The sequence below is a fragment of the Megalops cyprinoides genome, chromosome 12, assembly GCF_013368585.1.
Source record: "Megalops cyprinoides isolate fMegCyp1 chromosome 12, fMegCyp1.pri, whole genome shotgun sequence".
NCBI lineage: Eukaryota > Metazoa > Chordata > Actinopteri > Elopiformes > Megalopidae > Megalops > Megalops cyprinoides.
In genome coordinates this window covers 14,109,447-14,134,304 of record NC_050594.1, presented here as the reverse complement: position 1 = coordinate 14,134,304, position 24,858 = coordinate 14,109,447, and the positions used below count along the sequence as shown (strand labels likewise).

At 48.0% G+C, this 24,858-nt stretch overlaps 2 protein-coding genes across 4 annotated transcripts in view; both read right to left on the bottom strand.

Annotated features, from left to right (window-relative positions):
* qkia (QKI, KH domain containing, RNA binding a) overlaps positions 1 to 10,785 on the bottom strand; it is a 69,225-nt gene extending 58,440 nt beyond the window's left edge. For all 3 annotated transcript variants that reach the window (XM_036542902.1, XM_036542903.1, XM_036542905.1), the window contains exon 1: positions 10,363 to 10,785. In XM_036542902.1, the coding sequence (XP_036398795.1) occupies positions 10,363 to 10,507 (145 nt within the window). In that variant the 5' untranslated portion in view covers positions 10,508 to 10,785. The remainder of the gene's footprint in view (positions 1 to 10,362) is intronic.
* A 10,019-nt stretch (positions 10,786 to 20,804) lies between these two features.
* pacrg (PARK2 co-regulated) overlaps positions 20,805 to 24,858 on the bottom strand; it is a 106,272-nt gene continuing 102,218 nt past the window's right edge. Inside the window, exon 5 of the mRNA XM_036542981.1 lies at positions 20,805 to 21,095. Within this exon, the coding sequence (XP_036398874.1) occupies positions 20,935 to 21,095 (161 nt within the window). The 3' untranslated portion in view covers positions 20,805 to 20,934. The remainder of the gene's footprint in view (positions 21,096 to 24,858) is intronic.

Genomic DNA, 24,858 nt, shown 5'->3' with positions numbered 1-24,858 from the left:
TCTTAATGGTAATTTACCCGAGTAGATTCCTGCCTAGCTCAATTCTGTAAAAAGCACCTTACCCCAAAGGAAAACAAATAACAGGCTCAATTCTATGACGATGTGACTTGGAAAAAGCTCAAGCTGGTTGCGTCATGTGCCAGCACCGTCTCACACGCACCCCCCCCCCCCAACCCCCGCCTCTAAAGCCTTTTCACAAGTTTGCTCTCATGACTGCGGTTGGACCGAGTTCCATTTCCAAGACTTCACCTACAATCTACCGCTGTCCGAATCCAGAGCTGAGGCTGGAGGAAAACTGTCTGCTGAAACGCCGCATGCTAACAGCCTCCTCGCACAAAAAACGCACTCCGCTAGCGCAGCTCGCTACAGCGCTGTCCTGGCTGGGCCTAGACTTCCTGTGTGTCGGGCAGATGTCGCCTTCGGAGGCACCGAGCCTCGCAAACACACTTTCCCGTCCCAGAGGAAGCGGCACAGAATGGCCAATCTAACCGTGAGCAGGTCCAGGATGTCTCTTAAGAGTACATCAGGATATGAGATAAGGGGAAAAATAACAGGAAAAAAAAAGGACCAGGATGTTTGGCTGACATTGTGTTTGCTAAAGAGGCCAGAGATGGACAGGACCCCAAGGTTTACCCCCCATTGTTTCCACAGGAGATCACTAACTACATCTTCATATGCGGGGTCAGGGGGACAGCTAGCAGCCAGTCAAAAACTGAACGCTCACCTCCCTAAAACCGTATCAAGCCAAGACTCCACAAAACCAGGAAAGCTTACACAATGTGTAAGAGCTGACGGTAATGACACAGCCGCGTAGGAGCGTTTTAGGGTTACTGAGAGAGCCCGCGCTGTCCAAAAAAGCTCCCGAGGCCCCATCTTGCTTCCCGGGGCTTGAGAACACACACAGGAAGCGTGGAACCCCCCCTGCACCCGACAATGAGAGGAAGAGTCCAGCTGTCAGAAGAGGAAGGAAGGAGCCGGCCTTTCTCAATATGCAGAGAGGAGATAACCACAGCCACGTTTCCTCAGACCCACCTCCGTCCTCACGACATTCCGCCATCCCCGCAGACGCGGCGAGCTGCCGGCTGCTCCCACACTGAGAAAACAAGGCCCTTTTTTGTAACCCATCTTTCATCCCCCCTTTTTCCCCTGCTATTGCTTTTCGATCGTAAGCTGTCTGGATTCAATAGCAAACAAAATAGCTTTCGCGCGGCCCCAACAATGGCGAATATTCAGTGAGCGGCGCGGGACAGCCTGGGTACCGATCGGCAGTGTGCGTCGATAGCGTTCTGAAGGCGAGCGGAGTTGCCGATCTTATCAAGGGCTCTAGAGAAAGTTGTCATTTCTTCTGCGGTCAATCCAAGACCTTGCAACTCTGGAGGTTTGACAAAAAAAAAAAAAAAGAAAAAAGGCTGCCTGCCTCCATTTTCACACACTCTTCCCCTCTTTAGCGCTGTGATCCACACCCTCATCTTACGGAGACAGTGAGAAAAAACAAACCACAGAGATACTTTCGCTTTGATTAGCAGAAAAAAAGAATGACAGGGACAGTTTCAATCAGACAGTAATCAGCACTGGCTTAGTTGGTGGACACCACAATACACTTTTTAACACAAAGCATTAGAAACAAGGCTTTTTTTAATGCAAAGTTGGGCCTTGACAATGAGGTGTTCCTAACCAACAATAAGGGCCGGAACAAGAGCAGTGGATGAGACAGGCGGGAACCACGGCTGAAGGCCATGAGGAAACAGAAAGATCCGTTCCTATCCTACCCTATCCTATCGTGCTGCCCCGGACCGTAGCATGCCTCCGTCAGCGTTAAACGGCTTGCGCAGTGCCCGCCTTCAAACGAGGGAGGGAGGTGGCGGAAAAGCGGTCAGGTTCTGGCGGCTCAGATGCGAAGTGAGGCGCTCTGTGGAGCCACAGTGACCCGGGGCTAATGCAAACAGACAGCCCCCGTTACAGGCCTTTAATGTCAGCTCTGGTCTTCTGATGAAAGAGAGGAAGTGTACCCCTCAGGCTGAATTACTGACATACGAGATGCTAGCAGGGGTAGAGAGAGAGAGAGAGAGAAAGAGAGAGAGAGGCAGCACACATTCTGGCTCTTACACATTGTTGTGATGAGTGAAAAGGGGAAAAAAAAAGAATCCAAGAATCTCTTTCATTGAAAGAGTCAGATGCTCAATAAAAATCAGTTTTCAGGCAAGGCTTATGGTGTAGACTGCTTGAACCTACGTCACAAGCAATACAAGGATTTTCCTGAGGAGAAAAAGTGAGAGAAGCCTGGCTACAAGGCTCTCTGACCAGGGAACATTCTCTGATCTCAAAACCGAAGGCTGGCGCACGTGGGCACCTACATATGGCACACCGTATCTAATCACAAAAATGAAATTGCTCTTAATCTTAATTTTTTTACAACTGTAGTTTATTAGTTTATTACTGCTTTAGGGCCAACGTCAACAACAGCACACTGCCACTGACTGCCGAAGGGAGAGGGGGGGCAGGGTTAGTCCTCTCTGAAAGACAGAGGGCCATTGTGGGGCTCTGAGGGCCAGAGAGAGCCAGGCAGCCGCTGACCCCCCCTTCAGCCTGAACCATGACCTCATTCAGAGCACAAGGCAGCACATACATTTCTCCCTCAATCTGTCCTTTCACTGGACACAATCAATCACTTCACACATGCAGCCAGCACACAATGCTTATTTCTATCCCTGCTCTGTTCTAATCTCTCTATACTCCCTTTCTTATCTAACAGGATTTTGATTTCAACACACACACACACACACACACACACACACACAAAGACACAGTGCACACAAAAAGGCATTTGTGTTTTTATCACTGTACTACAAAAAACTACACTATCTGCCCTTCAAACCTCACATGCCTCATATGTAATGAAACAAATGCATTCCCATACAGGACTTCATTAAAAGATCAAATATGGCTTCCATAACTAATCAGAGCCTGAGCGTGGAGGCCTGCAGTTTAGGAGGGAATGGCACGGCTAGAAAAATCAAAACTGCGTGTCATCAACACAAGGGTCCGCAAAAGACAAACTAAAAAACAAACCAAACAAATCCAACACAGCTGCCCTCCGAGCTTCCCTGAAAGCCAGCCATGTGACCCGATCATGTGACAAACTGTTACTATGTGGGGAGCAGCAGGAGAGCGGGGAGGGAATCAAGCCACAGTCCAGCAGCCAAACGCTGGCCTTGCGCAGAAATCAAGTGAAAAACAACTGCAGCCCCAACAGTACTTTACACACACACACACACACACACACACACACACACACACACACACACACACAAACCCTCACAAAAATACTTTGCTCGGCCTACTTAATGCACAACTCTCTATACTGGTATATGCATTCTCTTATTTATAGAGGTGAAACTGGTGTTTAACCTTGGATGTCTGTCTGAAAAATCATTCAGCCCCCAGCCTCGCCTTTAAAGCCACTGGCCAGGGTTCAAAGTGTGTGCTCTCCTGAGAGCCCTAACACTGAATGCTCCTACTGACATCACACGCCAACAGGGCTGTAATCTGAGGCACTGTTTACTGCCGCTACACAGGCCACACACACACACACATACACACACACACACCGGTGTGAAACAGTAATGTAGGCCACATAGCTCCACCGAGGAGGTGATCATATGAGGAGGAGATCCAGAAAAGGAGCACCTGTTGAGGTGAAGACAAACGGCAGCATGTTCAGCAACAGAGTGAGACGTGCTGGGTCTTCAAAGCTGCTGCTTTCAACACACACACTGCGCCGTCATTAGGGATTTCTTTCTACTCAAGGCGAGGCTAACGTGCTACAGGGGCTAACAAGCTACACAAACCGCACACAAAGTGGCTTCCAGACAGACACATTATTCAGAGCTGATCCATCACTCCCAATGCCACACGCAGAAGCCAGGGTTACGAACTGCAGGAAAGCTGATCGGCTCTAGCATACATTGGGGAGGAGGGGTGTATTTATCTGGTGGAAAAGAAGAAAATGGATGGTGTACAGAAGGACAAATACAATTACTACACAGGGAAGAGAATAAAGGGCTTTATTAAAGAAACTATTAACCGGAGGGTTGCAAGTTTGAACTCCCTCAACCCAACCCCCCCCCTTAAGAAATGTGCAGCTGTATGACTGCACGTTGTGTATAATTTAAGCTATGTACATGTCTGGGGACAAGGGTGCCGGCTATACAAATAAATAACCATTTCAAGGGATTCGTCATGCGTAGCTGAATAGCTGTGACTGGAAAATATTCCCTTAGCTCAGGAGAAAACAAACATGCACAGGTTGAATGCAACCATTTGCAAATAACCTGTTCCGAGTGCAAACCCTGCGCTAACTTTCAGTCAAGGCCTGGCAGACTTCACAGACAGAAACGGGGAAAAAAAAAAACAGAAGAAGAGAGCTCAGCTCATTTTTCCACCTTCCAGCTCTGTCGAGAAAACAAAACAAAGGCGAACAAGAGGAGAAACAGTGACAAATAACTCGGCAAATCCCGAGGCGTGCGCGACCGCTAGGCCCCATCCGCAGTGCAGGATCCCACATTCGCGAAAAAAAGTCGCACTCCGCAGAGAGGAAAACAAACAGAGGTGCTCCGACAGCCTGGAGGAGCTATTCCAGGCAGGCCAGGAATGCTGAGGGTGAGGCCCTCCTCGGAGATCTGCAGGAATGCGCTTGGTGGGGGGGGGGGGGGGGGGCAACGATAAACAGTGACTAGTCAAAGGCTGGCGTTTCAAAACCGCTGTTAAATTAGCCACAGGAAGCCGGATCGCACAAACGCACTTTCGTGAGAAACCAAGAAAAAGGCAGGAAAGGGGAAATAAAACAGGGGCTTGCGAGCACTTGGACTTATTTTTCTAAGAAACGTTTTTTTCTTTTCAGAGGCTAAGACGTTTGTCTTTCCCAAGTATAAACCAAACAGTCGGCAGGCCTTTCCTGTCTGCAAATGGGCGTTACTTCCTTTGTTTGAGGAGGCGTCTGATCCAAAGTGAGACCCAGAGGGTGGGGGGAGGGTGAGGGGTGGGGGGGTTGCTGGTTGTGAGCCAAAGGGTGGAGAGGCCCTTACATATCTTGGCTATTCCAACCAGCTGCATCAGTGTCCTAGCACCCCATTTACCACAGTGTCTCTGTGCTTTGGGTGTTGAGTATTAAGCAGCACAATGTCAGGAGCTGAAATGGAGCTCATCTTCCTCCACATAAGACACAGGCGCACAGAACCTGGAGCCAGTCCAGACCAAGCCGCAACAACGGGTCAGAGCAGCGGCCTCCGAACGCGCAAATCGGCCGTCCCTCATGCTAATCGTATTCAAATGCGGGCTGTGGCTTTAAGCCAAGCCAAACACGGAAAGCTCCGCGGACGGGCAGGGGGAGAGGGAGCGGGGCTCGGGCGCTGGAAGACAGGGGGCCAGAGCGATAAGGAGGCCCCGGCAACTCGCAGTGTCACGGGATGGGCCCAGATAACAGGAGGGCCCTGCTGGAAGACAACTTTATCAGCGGCTGCGGCCAGCCGGGACGCGGGCCAGATGCCACCTCGCTCACAAACATGTGCGTGCAGGCATCAGATAGTGGCGCCCAACCGCCACCGAGGCTCCTGCGTCCGGGCATGCTCAGTGCGGACCCTGACAGCTGACTCGAGGAAGGTGGGGGGGTGGGGGGGTGCGTAGCAGCATAGCTGCTACAGACAGGGGACTCCTTGATGAAATTCCAGCGGAGGAGGGCGGCGCAGTAATGTGTTTAGGCCTGCAAAGCACCCCCCCCCCCCCCCCCGAGCTACTGCCTGTGTCTCCACTGCAAACGGCACTCAATCTTGTTAGATGGCAAATTGATTGCGTGTCAAAGGTGCGGCGAGTCAGGCCCCCGTGCGCCGCTCGCCGGGGGTCGCCCTCGCAGGAAATGAAGTGATGCGGCGGCCGCCGGGGCCGGGAGAGGGGCCGCGACTATCAGGCACCTAATCTTTATTAAAGGCAAATCTAAGCCTGGTCCCCCGGGGCCCGCGGGGGGCCTAGCGCTGGCTCTGCGCGGTGGCAATATTGAAGCACTGACACAGAGAATCGCCAACGCCTCCTCTCCAACACTCAGCTTGCTCTGGGTTACAATATCTCACTGTGACAACCGCCTAAGTGCACGTTCATACTTCTCATGCTTCAGGTCTGAACAAGCCACAGCGTCCGCAGAGAGGAGCAGTTCTGATGGACTGAGCCCAAAGGCCCATGTGCCACTGGGACAGACTCAGTAGGGGGCAGCCTCCTCTCCAAACATCTAATGTGTTCCGGTGAACTTTGCTTTACAAATCATTTATCGCAGCCCTCTAAGGTCTAAGAGCCATCACCTGACGTTTCTCAATGCCACAGGCCCAGCAGTGCAGCGGTTTAATTATTATGAAGGTGAAACGGGCTGCCGTAAAGTGCAGCCACTGCCAACGCAGGCCAACAGAGGTGGACGTGAAGGCCAAGCACTCGTCCGGACAATGCACACCCCTGGCATGTCAGATACAGACAAGGGGAAGGGGAAAAAAAAGCACGTCTGGTGTCACCTCTAAAAGATGAAGTGCAGCGCAAGGGAATTTCAAAAGCCGCCTGTCACACCAGTCTAAGTGACCTTGAGTGGCTCAATCTATGCCTGTCTCAGTTTATAGACATGTGTAGCCCCCACCCCACCCCACCAAACCCAGATCTCCTGCCAAGTCAAAAAGCCAGGCAGCTGGGAACAGTTGTTCGACATGGGAGGCGGGGGGGGTGGGGGGGTAGAGGGGGTAAGCCAGGAGGGTGTCGGCTTTCTGTCGCCGTGGAAACGGCCAGGCACACACACGTAAGGAGTTAAACGCAGAGGAATGCGTCTGATGTGTGTGCGCAGCTGCCAAGACTGTTCTGGACAGGTGACAACGGGAGCGCTCTCTCTCTCTCTCTCTCTCCCCCCCTCTCCCCGCTTCCCTCTAACGGGAGTGAAAGTCTCACTCCAGGGCCCTGCCGCCTCGCCATTTTTAAAACGCCATTTTCTCCTTTTGAAAGTGCGTTCTGCTGTCAGTCGGCTCTACCCGGCGCAGGTCCGCGGTGTCACCTTGACGAGCGGTAGACAGATGCCGTTGTTCCAGTGGCACTTCCGTGAGACCAGAATAGCAGCCCCCCCGCTTACTCCAGCTCCACCGATGCCAGACTGCCCTGCACTATCCACTCCCCCCCCCATTTAATAAGAACCACTCAGAGTCAGTAGCTTTCCATATTAGAGCAAAAAAAAAAGAGTGGAGTGAAAGATAATGGGGTTATAAGCTCAGTCTGCACAGAACACACCTCTCTCCCTCCCACATGGTGGTGTTTTGCATTCCCAACCCAAAACGCAAATCCACCTTTTAAAAGGATTATGAAAGGGAAATCAGTGTCACAGATTTAGTCAAAACTGCTCCGTTATAAAACATTCTATATCTGAGCAGAGAATCGAAAGGAAAAAAAAAAACTCCCGACACCTGATGGGTTTTAAAAGGAATGTGTTTTTTTTTATTTCCTAACAGCCATATTTTGTGGGCATGCTTGGTTTGGAATGTTCCAGCCTCAAGCGTTCCCCTAGCTCAAATCTGTGCTAAATGTGAGCAGGCTAGTGTCTTTACAGGAGAGTTGCTCAACACCAACACAAACACACGGCTAAACAGCAGCTGGACTGTGCCCTGGCCGCAGTAACCCCCGCAAATCTGTGGAACGGTTCAACTTGAGAACAAACAGCCGGGTGTGCGCACAGCGAGGCAGTCAGGAGAGGGCCCCGGCGGCGAAGTCTCTCCCCCACTTCCCTTCCACCCTGACAAACAGCTCCACACGTCCTGACTGCCAGAGCGTAAGCAGCAAGGCGCTCGGAACAAGCGGCTTACACGGACCCGGCGGGAGGGAGAGCCGCAGGCTGCGGTCAGGGCCCTCCCCGCACGGTCTGCAGGCCCTCAGGGGGGAGGCACTGGGGAACGCTGGGTGTGGTGGCAGGGAGGGAGTGAGAGCACGCTACAGACCCGATGACTTCACGCCCTGCACACCCCCCCCCCCCAAGAGGAAAGGCGGGTGCTGTACTGAACGGCTCCCACACCGCGTTCCAGTAGTCAGACACAGGCTATGCGTCTGAGCAACCAAAAACTGCTCAAAACCAGACTGACCGAGTAATAAGATAAACAGAACTAAAGACAAACAGAAGGAATTTTGTCAATTACAATCCTGTGTGTGCAGACTTAAAAAAAAAATCAAAAGAAAAAGTCTGGGCAGTGAACCCAGACAGCATTGCCCTCAGCTCAGACTGTGCTCCTTAATCCTGCCCAATGCACCAAGGACAGAGGAAAGGTCTCCACAAGAGTCCAACAAGTTCAGTTCATGTGGACTAGAAGAACATCGAGGCTGCGACAAATAGCGACCTACCAGACGGATGGTGTCACATGCCTCTGCGTAGTTATTCAAGGGGGAGACACAAAACCTAAACTAACACGTACCTACCTTAAGAATTCTAGCAAGTATGACAGAAATGCCACCCTACCGCAATCAGAAACTTGTTTAGCCGGTGACGCAACCAACACTCCTGCTACATATTGACCTGTACTATTGACACTTCACAAAAGGTATTTATAAAAGAGTTCCTGCAGTGAGGTTACCCTTTGATTTATGGTATAATTTTCAACCACTGTTGTTAATATTGGACAAAAACGAACTGCTCAACAAGTCTTGACCAAAACAAATCGTTGCGCATCGCAACAGTCACACGTAGGTTAGCCAGGGCGATCCGGGGTCCTATATTAAATTTTACCCAAGAGAGCTTTATTTTAGCAACATATTGCTTGCATTGCTTAACAAATTTCATCATCTCAGAGAAGGCGTCAGTGTGTGTAATCTTGAACGACGACAAAGGGAAAAAAAACCTGTCATGCACGGTTTCCCTACTTCTATTTTCAGAAACTTGAAAATATGTGGCTTAACTACCGAGGTCCTTGCAATTCACGAAACTAGCTAGCTAAGTTGGCTAGCCAGTTACCGAAATGATGAATAAAGCCTGGAGAAAGTGGCGCTCTCTAGCGTCTCCATTTTAATGCAATTACATAAACCATGCCCGCACGCTTCCCACTTCTGCCCGTCCGTCTGCCCGCTTTGTTAGCTTTAGAAACAGACCCAACATCGGTAGGCGCCTGACTACCTAAACCGGACTTTTGCATAGACGAAACTATGCTCAGCCCAACGTAACTCAAAAAACTACATTATGTGGACTAGCTAGCAAGCCTTGACGCCCAATCCAATCAATTATTTTGGAAAAGTGGCTGGCTAGGAAGACATACCTTAACAGTACAAATTTAGTCCAACTCGGGGAAGCCTGCTAATCTTAGCTACGTTAGCTATTAATATTGAACGGTGACGTTAACGTAACTTATACTGTACTAACTAGTCAGCTAAGTCGACTGGAATTTGTCAAACTACTGTCTGAAATTCTGCCAACCAGGTTAGTTAACAGTTTAGACAATTGCATCCACAGTGGTTTAAAAGCAAGGCAAAATAAACAGACTTGAAAGCGCATTCCCACACAGCTAGCTAATTTAGGGGGACCATAGCTTGCTAGCGTATTTCCGTGAGACACATAACTGCGCTAACGTTAGCCAGCCAACGACTACTGCGCTAAATCGGCATTTAAGAACCGGTAAGACAGCCAGCTAATCGGTTTACAAGATCGTTAATTGATCCAAATGGATGTGAAGAAGCTCGATACTGATTAAAACAAAGTTTTCTTAACCAACCAGCTAAGTTGCAGCTTCACAAGAAGTTTATGCGGGTAGCTAGCTAACTTAGCTCTCAAGTTAGTTGACAAACGAGCTCAACATGTTTTTACAAAGAAACAAAACTACTGAACAGGTCGCCTAACAAACGTTAATCACACAAAGGAACTAAACAGCTGGGTACATGTTTTCAAGCATTACTGGAAAACACCCCGACAAAAGCAACGCTAACCATTGGGTGGGGGGCTTAAACACACAGCTGGGAGTAACTGGATAGCTAGCTAGCTGGCAAGCTACGTACGTCCTGAAAACTTTTCCGTCCCCTTACCCCCGATCCGCTCGATTGTAAGCAGCTAACTAGCTAACTTCTACATTAAGAAAAAAGCCCCGGAGCGAAGTGACTGGTACAGAACTAGTTGCCGTCGCCAATGGTAGCTTTCGATTAATCTCGGCCTCCTGACTTTGTGAAGTTGTAAATGGAGTTCATGGGAACAAGCAAAAGCCCTGCCTTTCCTGCATGCCTGTGATATTATGCGCAGCAAACGTGCCCGCCGAACCCTAAGTGAACCACATCGTGGTCACGCTTTACCCCAACCCCCCGTACACCCTGACAACGTTTTACCTTCATCCAGAAGCCTCTCGAGATGTGTAAAGATGCCGCACAGATTTGGCAAACTCGTCATCAGCTTCTTTTCGTTCAGTAACTGCATCAAATAGTCGGGACTCGGCCTCGGTCTCTCCTTCACTTCGATCTCCCCGACCATCATCTTTGCGCCGAGATGCAAACAACCCAACACAATCCTTCTTTATGAAAAGAAAAAAATGTAAAAGAAAAAAACTTGCTGATCAGATCCCTCGCTCCCCCCCACGTTTTCGATCGTTGTAGCTCGCCGACCCTCCCGATAAATTGTGATTTTTGATTTGTTTTTGTTGTTCGAGCGGAGATAAAAATAACCACAATCTCCCGATGAGTCGTTTATCGTTCGCTCGCCGTTACTCTCCTCTCTACAGTGAGCACAGGGACGTTCCGATCCTCCACTGCCTGCGCGAGAGACTATTCAGAAAACCGTTCGACCCACTCGCCTCTGATTGGTCAAAGCCGTTTTTAACTGACAGCGGGTACAGCCAATAATAAGAATTCATGTGAAAAACGAGGGGGGGATAAAGACGTATGATTTGCATTGGTTAAATGATCTACAGATGTTAGGGCCAATTGTAGATAACCCATTAAAAAAGATACGAGTTAGCGACTGATTATTCAAGTTGCTCAGGAAAACAGGCTCGGAATCGGACACTGCTGGTGCTTGGGGGATACGAAGTAACTAACCAATCAGAGCGGATTCTTTTGTAGCACATTGGATACAATGTTAATAACATATCTTTATTACAAAAAATAATTTGGTTTATTCCAGACATGATCTAGTACTAACAACGTCTTTGTGTAAACTTACGATTGTCGATGCCATAAAGAGTATAACAGAAATTGTGTTTGCTAAGTTGGTATCGTTTAAACCTGGATTTAAAGTAGCCTACATTTAAGCTCTTGTCGCGTAGACGACAAAACATAAACATAATGTGAAAAAACACGATTTTCTTGTCTTGCGTGACATTAGTCTGTGATTATGACTTAAAATGAAACAACTACCAAAGATCATTTTAAGACGCGAGATGAAATTTGAAGAGTACTTGTCACATTTTTCTCCGTAGTCCCTCAGACTGTGGTAACTGTGGGTGAATAAAACAACATATTGCTTCAGACTCTTGATTCTTAACTTCGCATTTGTGGTTGACGCATTAAAGCATAAGGACGTCGATGCAATATTTGATTCGGCATTTTCACCAGACTTTTCCGGACGCAGACCTTAGACGCTCAAATTTTCTCACGCTGCATTCATTTTAAAGACATGAATTAATACTGCCAAAGCTAAATAAAAATGATTAATGACACGCGGGCCCCCATCAACTGCTGCAAGGACCACATAGCCTGTGATAGAGGAGCTAAATTTAACACGCGTTATTAATGTTATGCAGCGATGATGTGGTTACACAGTATTAGCCATATTACAAACGCATGACAAGGATTCACGAAGCTTGGTTCCTGCAACGCGTTTCTGTCAAGATGCGAGATTTTCACGTAAGGCCTTTATGATCTCATTCTTAATTGACATTAGAGAGCTGTTTACTACAGCACTCAACAAGACGAACAACCGGTTGTTTCCTATTGCAGATTCAATGTTATTAAATGCTTGAGCCGAACCATTCATTTGTTCCGGCAAACAACACACCTGATGGCTTTGGCTTTTGCTTTGGGTTGTCTTTGCAGCTGTGATATGAACCAGGCGCGCAACTACTGTACTACGAGGTTACACTTCTGCATTAGTCAACATTGTAAATACACATTAAGTATTGTATATATATATACATATATACATATTTATATATACATATTTCTATATATATATACATACACACACACACACAATGTGTGTATGTCTGTGCATGATAGAGAGAAAGAGAAGAAAGAAATAATGGAACATCAAGATATTTGCTGACAACTTCTGCACTATCTCTGAGATGAAAGGAACAGTTGGAAATTACCCCCTCCTTTGTACAGCAGACTTGAAAACAGTGTTCTTGATTTTTATCAATTAGCACAAAGAAATTTTAACCCGCAGCTACCAGCCACGTTTAAATTCACAGCACTAAAAGTAGGTCTCAGTTGTTTAATGCTATCTTCATTGTTTGAAGAGAAAGCATGCTCCTGTGCTTTACTAATATTAGCAGCTGTTGGCTCAACAGGGCCCATTTTAATATGAGCTTTAACCTTGACCCTAGCACAATTTGTTCACTTGTCACTAGGTTTTTTATGGATTTTGTCCTGTAGCCAAGTAAACCCACTGGACCAGCTGCCCTCTGAACCCCAGATCAGTTCTCAGGGGTGCAGAATCCTGTCAGCTTCACTGACACAGACCAGGGGCCATGTCAGTCTCTCACAGGAGATGAATTCCACACGCAAGGAGAGAGAGAGATAGAGTAAGGAAATCAGTTTTGCCAGGCCTGTGCACTGGAAAAAAAGATACAGAGCTGACCTATCAGCTTGCAGAATGCTAATGCACTTGATTCCTGCTTGTGCTGTATTATAATTAACTCTGCCAGCTGCAGTCGATTGTACAAGCTGAAGCTGCAAATTTTAAGTTTTATGTGTTTTTGTTCGGTTGTCTGAAGAGTGAGTGTTGCAGATATTGGTTATGCTCTAGCAGTCTGCTTGCACTAACAGCTGAAACCTGATCTTATCAGTTATTTCTCCAGACTTTTCTGCCTAACTTCATCGCAGTGACTGTTTTTGAGGCAGGGAATCTTTACCTGACTGATATGCAATGGCAACAGGATTTTATTACATAATTGTGTTATTCCAGTCTAGTCCAAAGGTGATGATTTAGTGTGTGTTCAGTCTCAGAAGATCATTATATCTGAGACACGTCTTTACCTTTATGACCAGACCTAAGTGAGACCTTAAGCATCATTTCCCATTACTACTATTGGTATGTGAGAGTGCTGTTTGTGCACAGGAACTAGGAAGGGTAAAATAATTGGATTTTTGGTGAAAATAATAGATAACCAGGTCCATTTCTTCAAGTAAAGATAACTGACAGAACAGGACAGAAAAAAATAAGAAGAGGAAGACTATTAATAATAACACTTATTTTATAAGGCAAAAATAAATTGCTTGTGGTGTTTGTTTTATGTTTCTTTTTACCCTTCTTCCTTTGACTAACAGTGATGTAAAAGTTGCAGATTTCTGGCATCAAAAAGATCTGGCATTTATTTAAAGCTTTGAAACTGGGCTTAGTTCTTATCTCTATCAGTGAGCATGGTAATTTGTACCTTGCTGAGGCTGTTTCTGAGTTGTGTCACATGCTGATCTCTGTGTTTCACTGTGCGAGTGTGCAAGACAGATTCTAATCCCCCTCCAACCCCATGTTTTGAGTAATTTTTAATAACACGGGTTCCATTCAACAATTAATCCAATTAACAGTGCTCATGATAATGATTTAACATGCATTTAGCCTCTTTCAAGAGGGGGAGATGGGAAAGGCCTCTGAGATTTTAACAGTGGCAGAGACAATCTGTCACACATGGGGCCCCCTTAAGGATACTGTGTGTTGTGGGTGGAGTGGGGGGTAATGCTGAGACCTCACTGATCACATGACCAGACTGGGTCACAGTAAATGCAGCCAGTCTCTAACACAAAAGGGAGCTCATAGGCCCCGATTTAGAATATGCAGGAAACAAAAACACTTCAGTCCAAAAGGTTTGCAAAGGCTGCTGGGGTTGCTGCAGGCTAATGTTGTCAGTAAACTCTTGGTCAAATCCTGACATAGCAATTGGAGAGAGAGAGCAGCACATGTAGAAGGAGGCCATGAGTCCATGCCTCTTACCATGCCAGAACTCAGACCCCTCACTCCTGAGGGGGGAGGGGGGGGGGGTGACCCAGGAGCTGAGAGCCAGGCCCTTGCCCTCGCCCCCCACATGGGAACCACAGATTAGGGCTCTAATCCAGTCAGCAGGGTGGGAACTGGAGTCACATGATGGATGGCAAGTTCCACTCCCAGCACAGTAATCTAATGAAACCCAGGTCCCGTTCCACAGGCTGGCCTGGTGCAGAGCGAGGTAAAGGCTCCTTTGTTTCCCTGGGGAGGGAAGGGGCAAAGATTTACAGTCACCCCCCCCCCCCCCCCCCCACATATGCTCCATTCCCCCACCCCTATCTGCATGTTCCTTTCCCATATCACCTTCCACCCCGAGCCTTGACAGGCTCCACCATGCCAATGCCTGGAGAGATAAAGAGAGATACCTAACAGAAATCTTGACTGTTCTGTCCCCTGGCCTGTAATGGGGGGGGCATGAAGGAACATTTAACAGTATGCTTGTGTGTGCTTTAGCGACATGCAGGTGGCATTCCCTTGATGGATATGCAGGAACACGTGCACACCCAGTCTGGTTTATTGGCATTTGGAAAAGCACTTGCTTGACCCGCGTATCACTAAAGAAAGACTGCCGTGCTGCTGTCGAGCCCCTGTCGTCCCTGGTAAAGGTCACCTTGCTGTCTGCCCTACTCTGGGCTCCGGCCTCTGGAATGGCACTCATGGCTGTTGTCATAAAGAGAAAAGCCAGCTGCTGCCACTCATGACGACAGCCACTGTGATTTCCATTGGCAGGCTACTTGTGTTGGCCAATCACAAAGAGAGAGGAAAAACACCCCATAACCCCTGTGGTTGTCACCCAGAGAGTAGGATGTCCTCTACAGCATGGTTCCCTTCTTCGCACCGTAAAGTGCAAAAGGAACTGTGAGCTGAGAAGCCTGTGTGAAACATAGTCATAGCCTTCCTGGATTACAGTGACCCATCTCTAGAGTGGAAATGTGAGGGCAAGAGAGGAATTCTGGGAGACAGGGCTCAGGGGTCAAAGGAGAGGAAGATCATAGGGCTTCTGAGATGAAGGGTGATAGGATCTGGGGTGAAGGAGACATGGAAGTAGTAGGATTTTAGAGTGAAAGGGAGATGACACTGATTGGGTTCCTCTCTGATGAGAGTGGTATGATTCAAGGCTGTGGCAGAGATGACATTGAGTGGTTTCAGCAGGAATGAGAGTGGTGGGGTTCAGGGGTGTGGGAGAAATGAACACAGGCAGGAGAGCAGACTCTTATTGATTCTCCTCCATAAAGAGAACAAGATTGATCCCATAGACTGGCAGGGCAGTTTTCCCTGCCCAGGTGTGCTCTAAGTTTGATAAAGATTGTCTGACACCGATACAAAACCTGCAGAATGCAAGGGAATAGGGCAATTATTCCTCTATTCTTCTTTTCCCCCATTTAGACAGCCCTATTTTGAAATTGGCAGTTGCATCCTAGCCTTGTCTCATCACAGCATCCGCTGTACGCACACAGGTAAATGCAATCCTCTGATAAACCTGCCTGCAGCCAATGGCTATTTATTTCACTGCAAAGGAGGAATGGGTGCTCATAGGAGGATCTGCTCTACTCTGTTGACGTGAGCAATTCCTAGCCACACAACAAGTCTTGGAGTGTTTGAGAGCAATGAGACAAGAGCATCCTGGCTGAATTACACACACCTGTACAAACCCATGGAATGAGGCCAGTTTGCCCTGCTACTGTGGGCTCTCCGGTCATTGTTAAAAAGTGACATGGCTGGGATCGAACCTCTGCCATGGTGAATAGAAAACACAGGCACTCAAAGTGAGTGTCTTAACCACTGAGCTACTCAGAAGTCCTATTAGTTCCATATTCTTGGCAGAATAGCTGCTGTTCTTTATCAACCACCAGCTGGTGCAATATGATTCAACTCATAGAAAGGACTGAATTTTTGTCATTCAAGTGCACTACTTCCCTGAGATCTGGATCTCCAAACCTGTGATGCCCAGAATAGAGACAAGATAATAAAAGACATTTGTGGTAAGTGCGCGTCCTGCACGTGCTCTGTTGCTTGTGGTTGAGTGTGGCCAGTGCAAGATTGACTTGAACAAGACAAATTGTTCCCAAAGGGCTATTTGCTTCCATTGCACTGCCCTCTCCTTCTTCATAGTTGCTTCTAACAATTTGCCTTTTGAAAACGGCATTGACAGGCAATCCAGCTAAGAGGCTCTGCTGTGTAAGGAGCCTGCAGCCTGCGAAAAGGACCAATGGCAGGCATATACCCTCCCCACTTCCACCCCCCCCCCTTCCCCCCCAAACGACAACTGTATCTATGGGAACCATTGTTACCACACAAGTACGCATACAAAGAGGACACAAGTACATACATACAATTTCAACCACAGGCTGAACACAGTAACTCAAAAAGCCACAGTGAGAAGACATTACACACAAACACACACACACACACACACACACACACACACACACACACACCACTAAAACATACAACAAATGTGCACAGTCTCACACACATTTTGTTTTACCATGTTTTTCTTACCACCACTGGGACAAAAGAGAAAAAAAAGGACCAGTTTTCTCCTATGCCATACTATCTGTCTTGCTGTATTTTCAGAAATACATTGTACACAGTGATGAACAGGGACACAGCCACAGAGGGGCTCACTACAGTCCTAACAAGTTGAGTTGGAAAGTCACCTTCCTCTGCTCATGCCACAAATGGCCGACCGGAGCAGGCTGGGAGTGGAGCTGGGGGGGTGGGGAGTTCTCACAAATGCACAGGTTCGAGGCCAGCTGTCGAGGTCCAGAGCGCAGTTGCACTAATAATACTCTCCGAGTGACTCTGCTGTAACAGGTCGTCCACTTCGTGCCGGCCTTCAGCTGCAGGACACGAACAGACGCGGGGACGTCACAGGGACTAGAGACCCTGCAGCGGTGTTCTGCCATCTCGAGAACGCCGAGGTCTTTGTTGCAGGAGCCACTGTCAAGGTGATGGGGTCGACCCAGCTCCACGTCCACCCTGTCCAACACCGCTGGGTCGAACAGACAGCACGCTGTTCTTGTGATGCGGATGTTTTTTTTCTTATTGTTTTCTTTCAGCTCTTCTTTGAACAGTTCTGTAAAAAAAAAAAAACGTTTTTTTTTTTATATGTGAAGATGTGGAGCATTAGCTGAGGTGACGGGTGACATGGTGGACGAGACACCACGCGCCACAGGGAGTTTTTCTTCCTCTGAGTCACAGGCACAGGTTGTGGAGTTATACTGGCACTGGCACTCACTACCTCACAAACATCTCCCGTTTGTCGACTGGTCTCCGAGTGAAATAATTATCAGAAATGCTTTACCAGTCGTGCGGATAGCACACGATCCATCAGCCTGCGGTGTTCTCATTGCAGCATCCTCCCTTCAGAGGAGATGCACTGAGGCTGCGCTCGGACCGGATCCTCGACTCCCATTCCTCATGTTGAGGCGTGACGTATTTCTGCGAGAGAAATCTCCCTAATCTAGCACAACAGCCATATCACAAAGACAGAAACGACAACAAAAAACACACACGCTCCAGCTGAAAATACACGTCAATCAATATTATCCTCTCTACACCCACTGGGCACATGTTTCACAAAAGCAGAGGAGAGAAATGAACAAATCCTCCAAAATCATCTCAAATAAAATCCATCGAGGTATTAGTAACCTGCGGCACTGGAGGCCCAGAGCATGCTGGGTAAGATTATTACTTTGTTGTCTAAGAATAACTATGATTCATAGTAACTATGTGATGATTCTTTTCACATTTTACTATTTAGAAAAAATACGAATCTAGAGGACCAAAAGAAAGATGTATTTTTCAAGGGTCTTCTGCTCTTTCGAGGTTTGTTTGGCCAGTGTCATTGCCAGGAACATGTTCAGTGCAGTTTTGTCACATACAGGGCCTTCCACGGCGGTGAGCCAATTTGAGACATCTGAGAGGCAGTCATTTGCAGCACATCGGCTGAGCTCAAGTAAAGCATGCCTTCAGTGTTCATCCACTTGGTTTGCGGCTGTTAATCACTCCACTTGGATGAGCAGGTCTTGTTATGTTGTAATGTCGGGGATGGCTGTCTTTGTCTGGTCCACAAGGTCATTAAATTCCTCTGACTGACAGCAAAGCCAGTGCTGTGCAGGTCCTGCTGCTAGTTATGTTTCACCTCCAAAGTCCACGTTTGTCAAGTCCCAATACCACAAAACCAAGCTGCATTTTGCATAGATTAACCCTTGTGATAGAACCTAACCGTGCACAATGGGAAATCCAGTCTGTGTGGATTCCGGCCCTTGATTTGAGGACCTGTGGACGCTTTTGACCGCCCAGCGTCATGCGTAAATGGCACGTGCAAGGCAGAACCGCTCCCCCTGTGTTAATGAGCTGTAGGAGGGGAGGCGTGTGGCTTGTTTGTGCGGATGCTGGTGCATTGTCGAATCTCATCTGTGACTCACTCACGCGCACAGAAAGAATAATCTCATTTCATAAATTCCGCTGGGGGGCGGTGAGGTGTATATCCCCCCGGTGTTCCAAATTGGTCGCGTTCCAGATGAACGCCACTTCACCCTGCCTACCCCTTTGACCACAACAGTGGACCCATAGGGTGATCTATAACTTCACCCCAGTGCCCCTGACTTTCACCCAATCTCTGCCTGCATGGGAATGAGGGCTGGAGTTTGCTGGCTGGAACAGACAGAAAGATGAAATCACATGAATGATAAGACTGATATGACTGATTCCTGAACCGCAAAAAAGAGAGACTTCATTTATTGACAGAAATAGAGATGTTAGAAGATGTTAGAAGACGTTAGAGAAAGAGGGACAAAGAAGTCTGTGTTTTTTTTTTCCTCCACGTTTCTCTATCTCCCAATTGCCCACAGAGCATTTCTCTGGCTAATGCATAGTCAGCTTGTTAGAAGAATCAGAGCTGGTGGAATAGGACACAGGGCGTTGTGGCTCAGTGCTGGGAAAGGTAGAGTATGAGACACAGCTCTATGCTGGGAGAAGCAGAGTATAAGAGGATGGTTTGGGTCTATACTGGGAGAGGCAGAGTAAGAGACAGGGTTCTTTGTTGGGAGAGGCAGGGTAGGAGAGAGGAGTCTGTGGCTCTTCGCTGCTAGAGTAACAGACAAGACTCTATGCTAGGTGAAATGGAGTAGGTAACAGGTGTCTCTGCCGGGAGAGAGAGAGCAGCTCTGATGATGTCAAAGACAGACTGCGCATGGGGAATGGAGTGGATACAGCCACTTTAAAGGCGTGGGGCAAGGAAATGGCAAGACAGCGAACACACTCACACTACAGTCATGAACCAGCAGGAAAAAGCAACCCCTCTGCGTCTTCTTTTCCAAAGCATCTGACACATACCCTGACAGACATATAAATGTCAGCAGTGCTCCCTCCTGAAAGAGAAGGCGTGTGAAATCAGAGAGTGATTAGAGACAGGAGGCTGTGGCTGTGGTACAGGGCTGATGCAGTGGCCTGCGTGTGTGCGCGTGTGATGAGTGAAACGTCCCGAAGCTCAATGCTAAAAATGTAAAAAAAAATGTACATTTAGCCATCTGTTCATGGTAAGCATTTAAAAAACAAAAAAACCTTCAACTTGAAGACTCATCGTTTGCCTAATGCAGAGTGAAATCTTTGTGCTGAACATGCCGAGCGCTCAGACAGATGATGGTAATCTAGTTGAACCCACATCAGCCGAGTTAAGTTGGTTTTCACTCTGACCATGGGCTCTTCACAGCTCTGAACCCCAAGCCAAGAGGCTAAGGGACACTGGCAGTAAACAGATCCAGTTCTGCAGTAATATTATTTCAGAGTGAACTTCCTCCCCCTCCTCGCCGTAGCTCGGAGAAGCTCTGTACTCGGGACCAGCGCAGCTCAGACCCAACAGAATAGGTTACAAACATCTGTGGCAGAGAGCGAGCGACATGCAGGAATGCTGCCTGCCTTCATTCCGCTGGGTATATCCCAGCATGCTCAGGCACGTTCCGGCGCGGCTGCCATTTCCCAACAGCCATAACAAAACTTCCTGCTCTCCATCAGCACAGACAGAGAACTAAGGCTGGGAGGTTTGGGGGAGTGCCTGCACATCGAGACCTCTTTGATTCGATCACGCCATGCACATTTTCAATGGGTTATAAAATTCTAAAAGTTAACAGATTGCTAAAAAGACTTGCTAAATAGAAATGCTGAAAGATAGATGCTTATAGTTTTCAAAATGCCATTTGCAGAAAGGACCTAATCTTTCCCTGACTGCTGCTGACTGCTTTAATCAAAAAAATTTATGTACAACATTGCAACAGTATAATCCTTACTTCTGTTACTTCTGTAATTGTGCTGTAACAACCATAAGTCAATGGATCTTCCTCTCATAAGCATAAGGAATTCATGCAGTTTCATCCGAGGTCTCTTTTTCTGAGTGTAAAACAAACCCATAAAGTGAATCAAAGAGTGTTTAGTAAGAATGTTTCTCTAATATCAAAAAGAACAAAATACAAATGTGCAGCATTTACACAATATCGGTGCTTTATTGACAGCTTTTTTTCATCAAATAATCTGCATTCACTGTCTTTCAGTAAGTGTAACTTTATGGTGTTACATTCAGAAAATAGAAAAATGAAATAATGATGTGTGGTTATGACTTTAATAATTTACAATGGTTGTTCGGACGGGTCAAGAGGTGAAATGGACGGTGCCGGGGTGGGGGTGCTGGTTGTAGAGATCTCTCAGTTCAGCAGGCAGGACTCGTAAGTGGGGACCATGTATTTGATGTTGATGAATGCGTCTTCACCCCCATAGCGCTCAAACACTTCCAGGGTCTCCTGGATCAGGTCCCCGATGTTCACCCGCTTCTGTTGGCTGTAGTCGATCCCGTCTCCAGAGTTAACTGAGGGACGACCAAAAAAAAAAAAAAAAAAAAAAAAATTAAACAAATTAGATACACGCAATTGAAACAGCAATTGAAATCCTCACGTAAACCCGTCGCAATTAAAATGTTTCCGAGCGATTTCAGATGCCATTATCTCAAATGTCACAGACGCCTCCTTCCGCACACAGTAGCGGTGAATAATTGCTCGTTGCGGTGTTCCCCCCTCCACGGGAAGGCCGGGCGATCCCAAACCGTGCTCTGTGGGGGCAGCGAGTCCCGGTCATTAGCGTGCGGAGCCTGAGCGCTCGGCGAGCTCAGACAGCGCGCTGTCACCAGGGGGAAGCTGCCAGCGCAATGCGGCGCCCATTTATCTCGCCACCATCTCTCAGAGCGCTAACGGGCCCGCGACGGCGCCGCCGTTAAAACGCCCTTCCCAGGAGCCCCTCGCACTCACGCTTCCTCCTTATTTATCTGCGGGCCCATTGTGGGCCGGAGCCGGAGAGATCCGGGCCCATAAAGCAGGCGCGACGGTTCGGCCGTGCGCTGTCACCGGGGGGGGGGATGAGAGGCATGCAGCCGGGGTACAAACCAATCAGCACCTGGCTGGAATGAGATCTGATGTCACTTGTGCAGGAGGAATTCATACCCGCTGTCTAAAGCGGCCTCCACCCAATGAAGTGACGAAGGCAGGAGAGCAGACACGCACACTCTCTGTCTCACTGCGTGCTGGAAACATACCTCAGCTCAATCCCCCCCCCATGTTAACACCTGACTGTTACATTATCAGAGCGTTCCTAAGTTTCCATCTCCTGCTGCCGCAGTGGAGACAGAAAATGTTTTCTAAGAGCAATAAATGAATAAGTAATTAAATAAAAAAAAGAATAAATAAATAAAGTACGAATAAATTGGTGATGAGATTGGACGGCACAGACTGTCTTTGACTTAAACTCCCCGAGGCTAAATGAAGCAAGTCTTGATTAAATATGTTTGCAGCTGACCACAGACATATGCTTTACACAGACACACACACACACGCATCCACAGAAATCCACAGCTGCACTGACAGCCTTGCAGCGGGCAGTTTGCGCTGAGAAGATGGCAGATGATTTGTCATTCAGGACATGTAAATAGCGATATTATGGAAACCTTGACCTCGGCGGTGCAGAGACTGAGTGCGGGACACACTCCACCTGAGACAGGAGTGAGAGCAAACACATTAGCTGGGAAAAACCTGGCTGTTATTCGGCAGAGACTTCAAGGGGGACCCTTTGCTCCTCGCTCACAAGCCCAATTAGGCCTGGAGAGAAGTGCTGAGCCCCCCCCTTCGGTCCAGCTCCTGACTGCTCATTAAAATACATAAAGAAGTCTAGATGAAAAGACGGCAGTTAAGCAGTAGCACAACTGTCTCATTTCTCTGCGTACCTGGCCTTTAACCAGCCCGCTGTCCTCTGTCCACACACCCCAGGGCCTTGCCTGTACTGCGCGCTCCACTGCACCCGCGTTCTTTGGACTTTAGCTCATTGTTCTAACTCTGACACAGTTGGTCCCTGTCACCCCACTGAATAATTTTCATGATGGGAAATGGTTTTTACTGTCGTCCCTGTGGGACTCGATCTTTCTCCACATAAATCCACCCTCTCTCCCTCCTTCAGTCCTGCGCTGGGGGGGGGGAATCCCAGAGTACAGCGGGGCTTCTGTGCTGAGAGGGAACAGGTGGTTCCGTTTAGGATACCTGCCTTTTAAAGCGCGCAGTCTGAACACTAACCTCTCTCTCAGAGCAGTAAAACATATTTAGCTGCTCAGGATGTGTGACAGCGGTCAGCACCGGTCCGGTGTTGCAATAGGGAGCACGGGTCAGACTGGGCGGAGGCGAGGCGGCTGTCTCTGACCAGCTGTGAGGGGCGCAGGGTAAACAACACCCCACATCCTCCCAGTGGGAAAGGCCTGCTTTTGTAATCTCCAAAGGCCCCGCCCATACAAAACTCCTTACCAGGCCCTCACGCTGAGCCAGAGTGAGGCCTATAAAGTCTTAACAGGATACAAAACTGACTTTGAGCAAAGTAAGTGCAAATAATGGACTACCTTAGCAATAAAACCTGCACCCGAAGGACATAGCACTGTTCAAGGGAAATTACATAGTGATTTGTACGCTGCATTCTGGGTTGTAGCGTGTATGTGTGTGCAGGCGTGTGTTTATGTGTGCGTATGAGAGTGCATGTGCGTGTAGGAACATTCCTGGTTGTGATCAATCTACAGGCCTGGTTGAACTGAGAAGTTTTTCAAAGAATTTTGCATGCTCAAATTATTCAAAGGACAAACTATATAAAAAAATTAACTCGGTAAATCACTGCAGATCAAAAGCTGTCGTGTTGAAGCTTGTATTCTTGAAAGCCACCCACAACAAAGAGCTTCCCCTTTACCAGTTTACAGGAAGAAAAACACTTTTCAAGTAATAAAAGGAAAGCACCAAAAATATAGGACATACTGACAAACAAATAAATATAAATATAAAATCTAATAAATGCATAAATCTTCAGTGACTGGTAGAGTGTGTGTGTGTGTGTGTGTGTGTGTGTGTGTGTGTGTGCTTGAGAGCGTGTGCGTGCACGTGTGTGGGTGTGTGTCTGTGTGTGTGTGTGTGTGTGTGCGTGTGAGAGAGAGAGAGAGAGAGAGAGAGAAAGTGTATATAAGAGTATGTGTGTGTGACTGTGTGTGCATGTGTGTGTGTGCACCCTGGGAGGGGCCTTGTTGCAGTTCCACCCTGCAGCTGTGCAGCATGTGTCTCGGGGCCCTGTGAAATGGGGGTGGCCTGGGAGGGGACAACCCATTTGTTGAAGGTTTTCCTGTTGGCGGTGGAGCAGCAGAGAGAGATCAGCAGGGAGCTCGGAGGGAGCCCTGGGGGAGGTGCGGGAGGGGTGGGGGAGGTGTGTGGGCCTTGTCTGAGCCCCGCTTCTGAGAGCACTCCAAACTGCCTCCATGACCACATACCGCAGACGCGCGCTTCGCGTCTGACCACTGTCTGAATGCATGCTGATACTCCATGGAAGTCTGGTGGAAGTCTGGGAAGCTTATGCACCATAAATGTCAATATTTGCTAAAGAAAAGCTTTTTTTGTAAGCCTCCTGGGCAAATGTCCTTTAGCGGCATATTTTTTATATACTTCACTGTGACATCCACAACTCTGGGTACTAACAAAACTTAAGAAAAAAAAGCAAAAGAGGTAGAAAGCACAACTTTAATTTGCCCACACATTGCTTTGAGGGGAGAAGAGATCGATAAGGCACAGTGCAATTTTCACAGTCTGTGGGGATTCAAAAACACAACAGGGCACATCTGGGCAAAAGCAAAGCAAACGGTTCCTGACCAAGAATGAAAATGTGTTCCTCTTTGTCTTTCATCTCAGATCCCCTTGATTTGTCCATTTTATGTAAACATGACTGTGCCACGGAGCCCTGTGAGAAAGGCAGCCATCTCTCTCTCTCTCTCTCTCTCTCTCTTTCTCTTTCTCCTTCTCTCCCTTTATCACTCCCCCCCCCTCCCTTTCCCTCACCTTCCTGTGTTCTCCAGTTGGGGAACAGTCGTCTTTGTGTGGACGGAACAGCTGCGTTTTGTTTTGTCTGCGCTCAGCTGTGGCGTCGGCTCACCGCGAGACCCACCTGTCGGCGCGCCTGTGGGTGTCAATCCCCCCCTCGTCCTTGTCGTTTGCGCGGGTTACTGAAGGTGCCGGGGTGAGTCAAGAGAGAGAGAGAGAGAGAGAGAGAGAGCAGCTGCTGGAGCGACT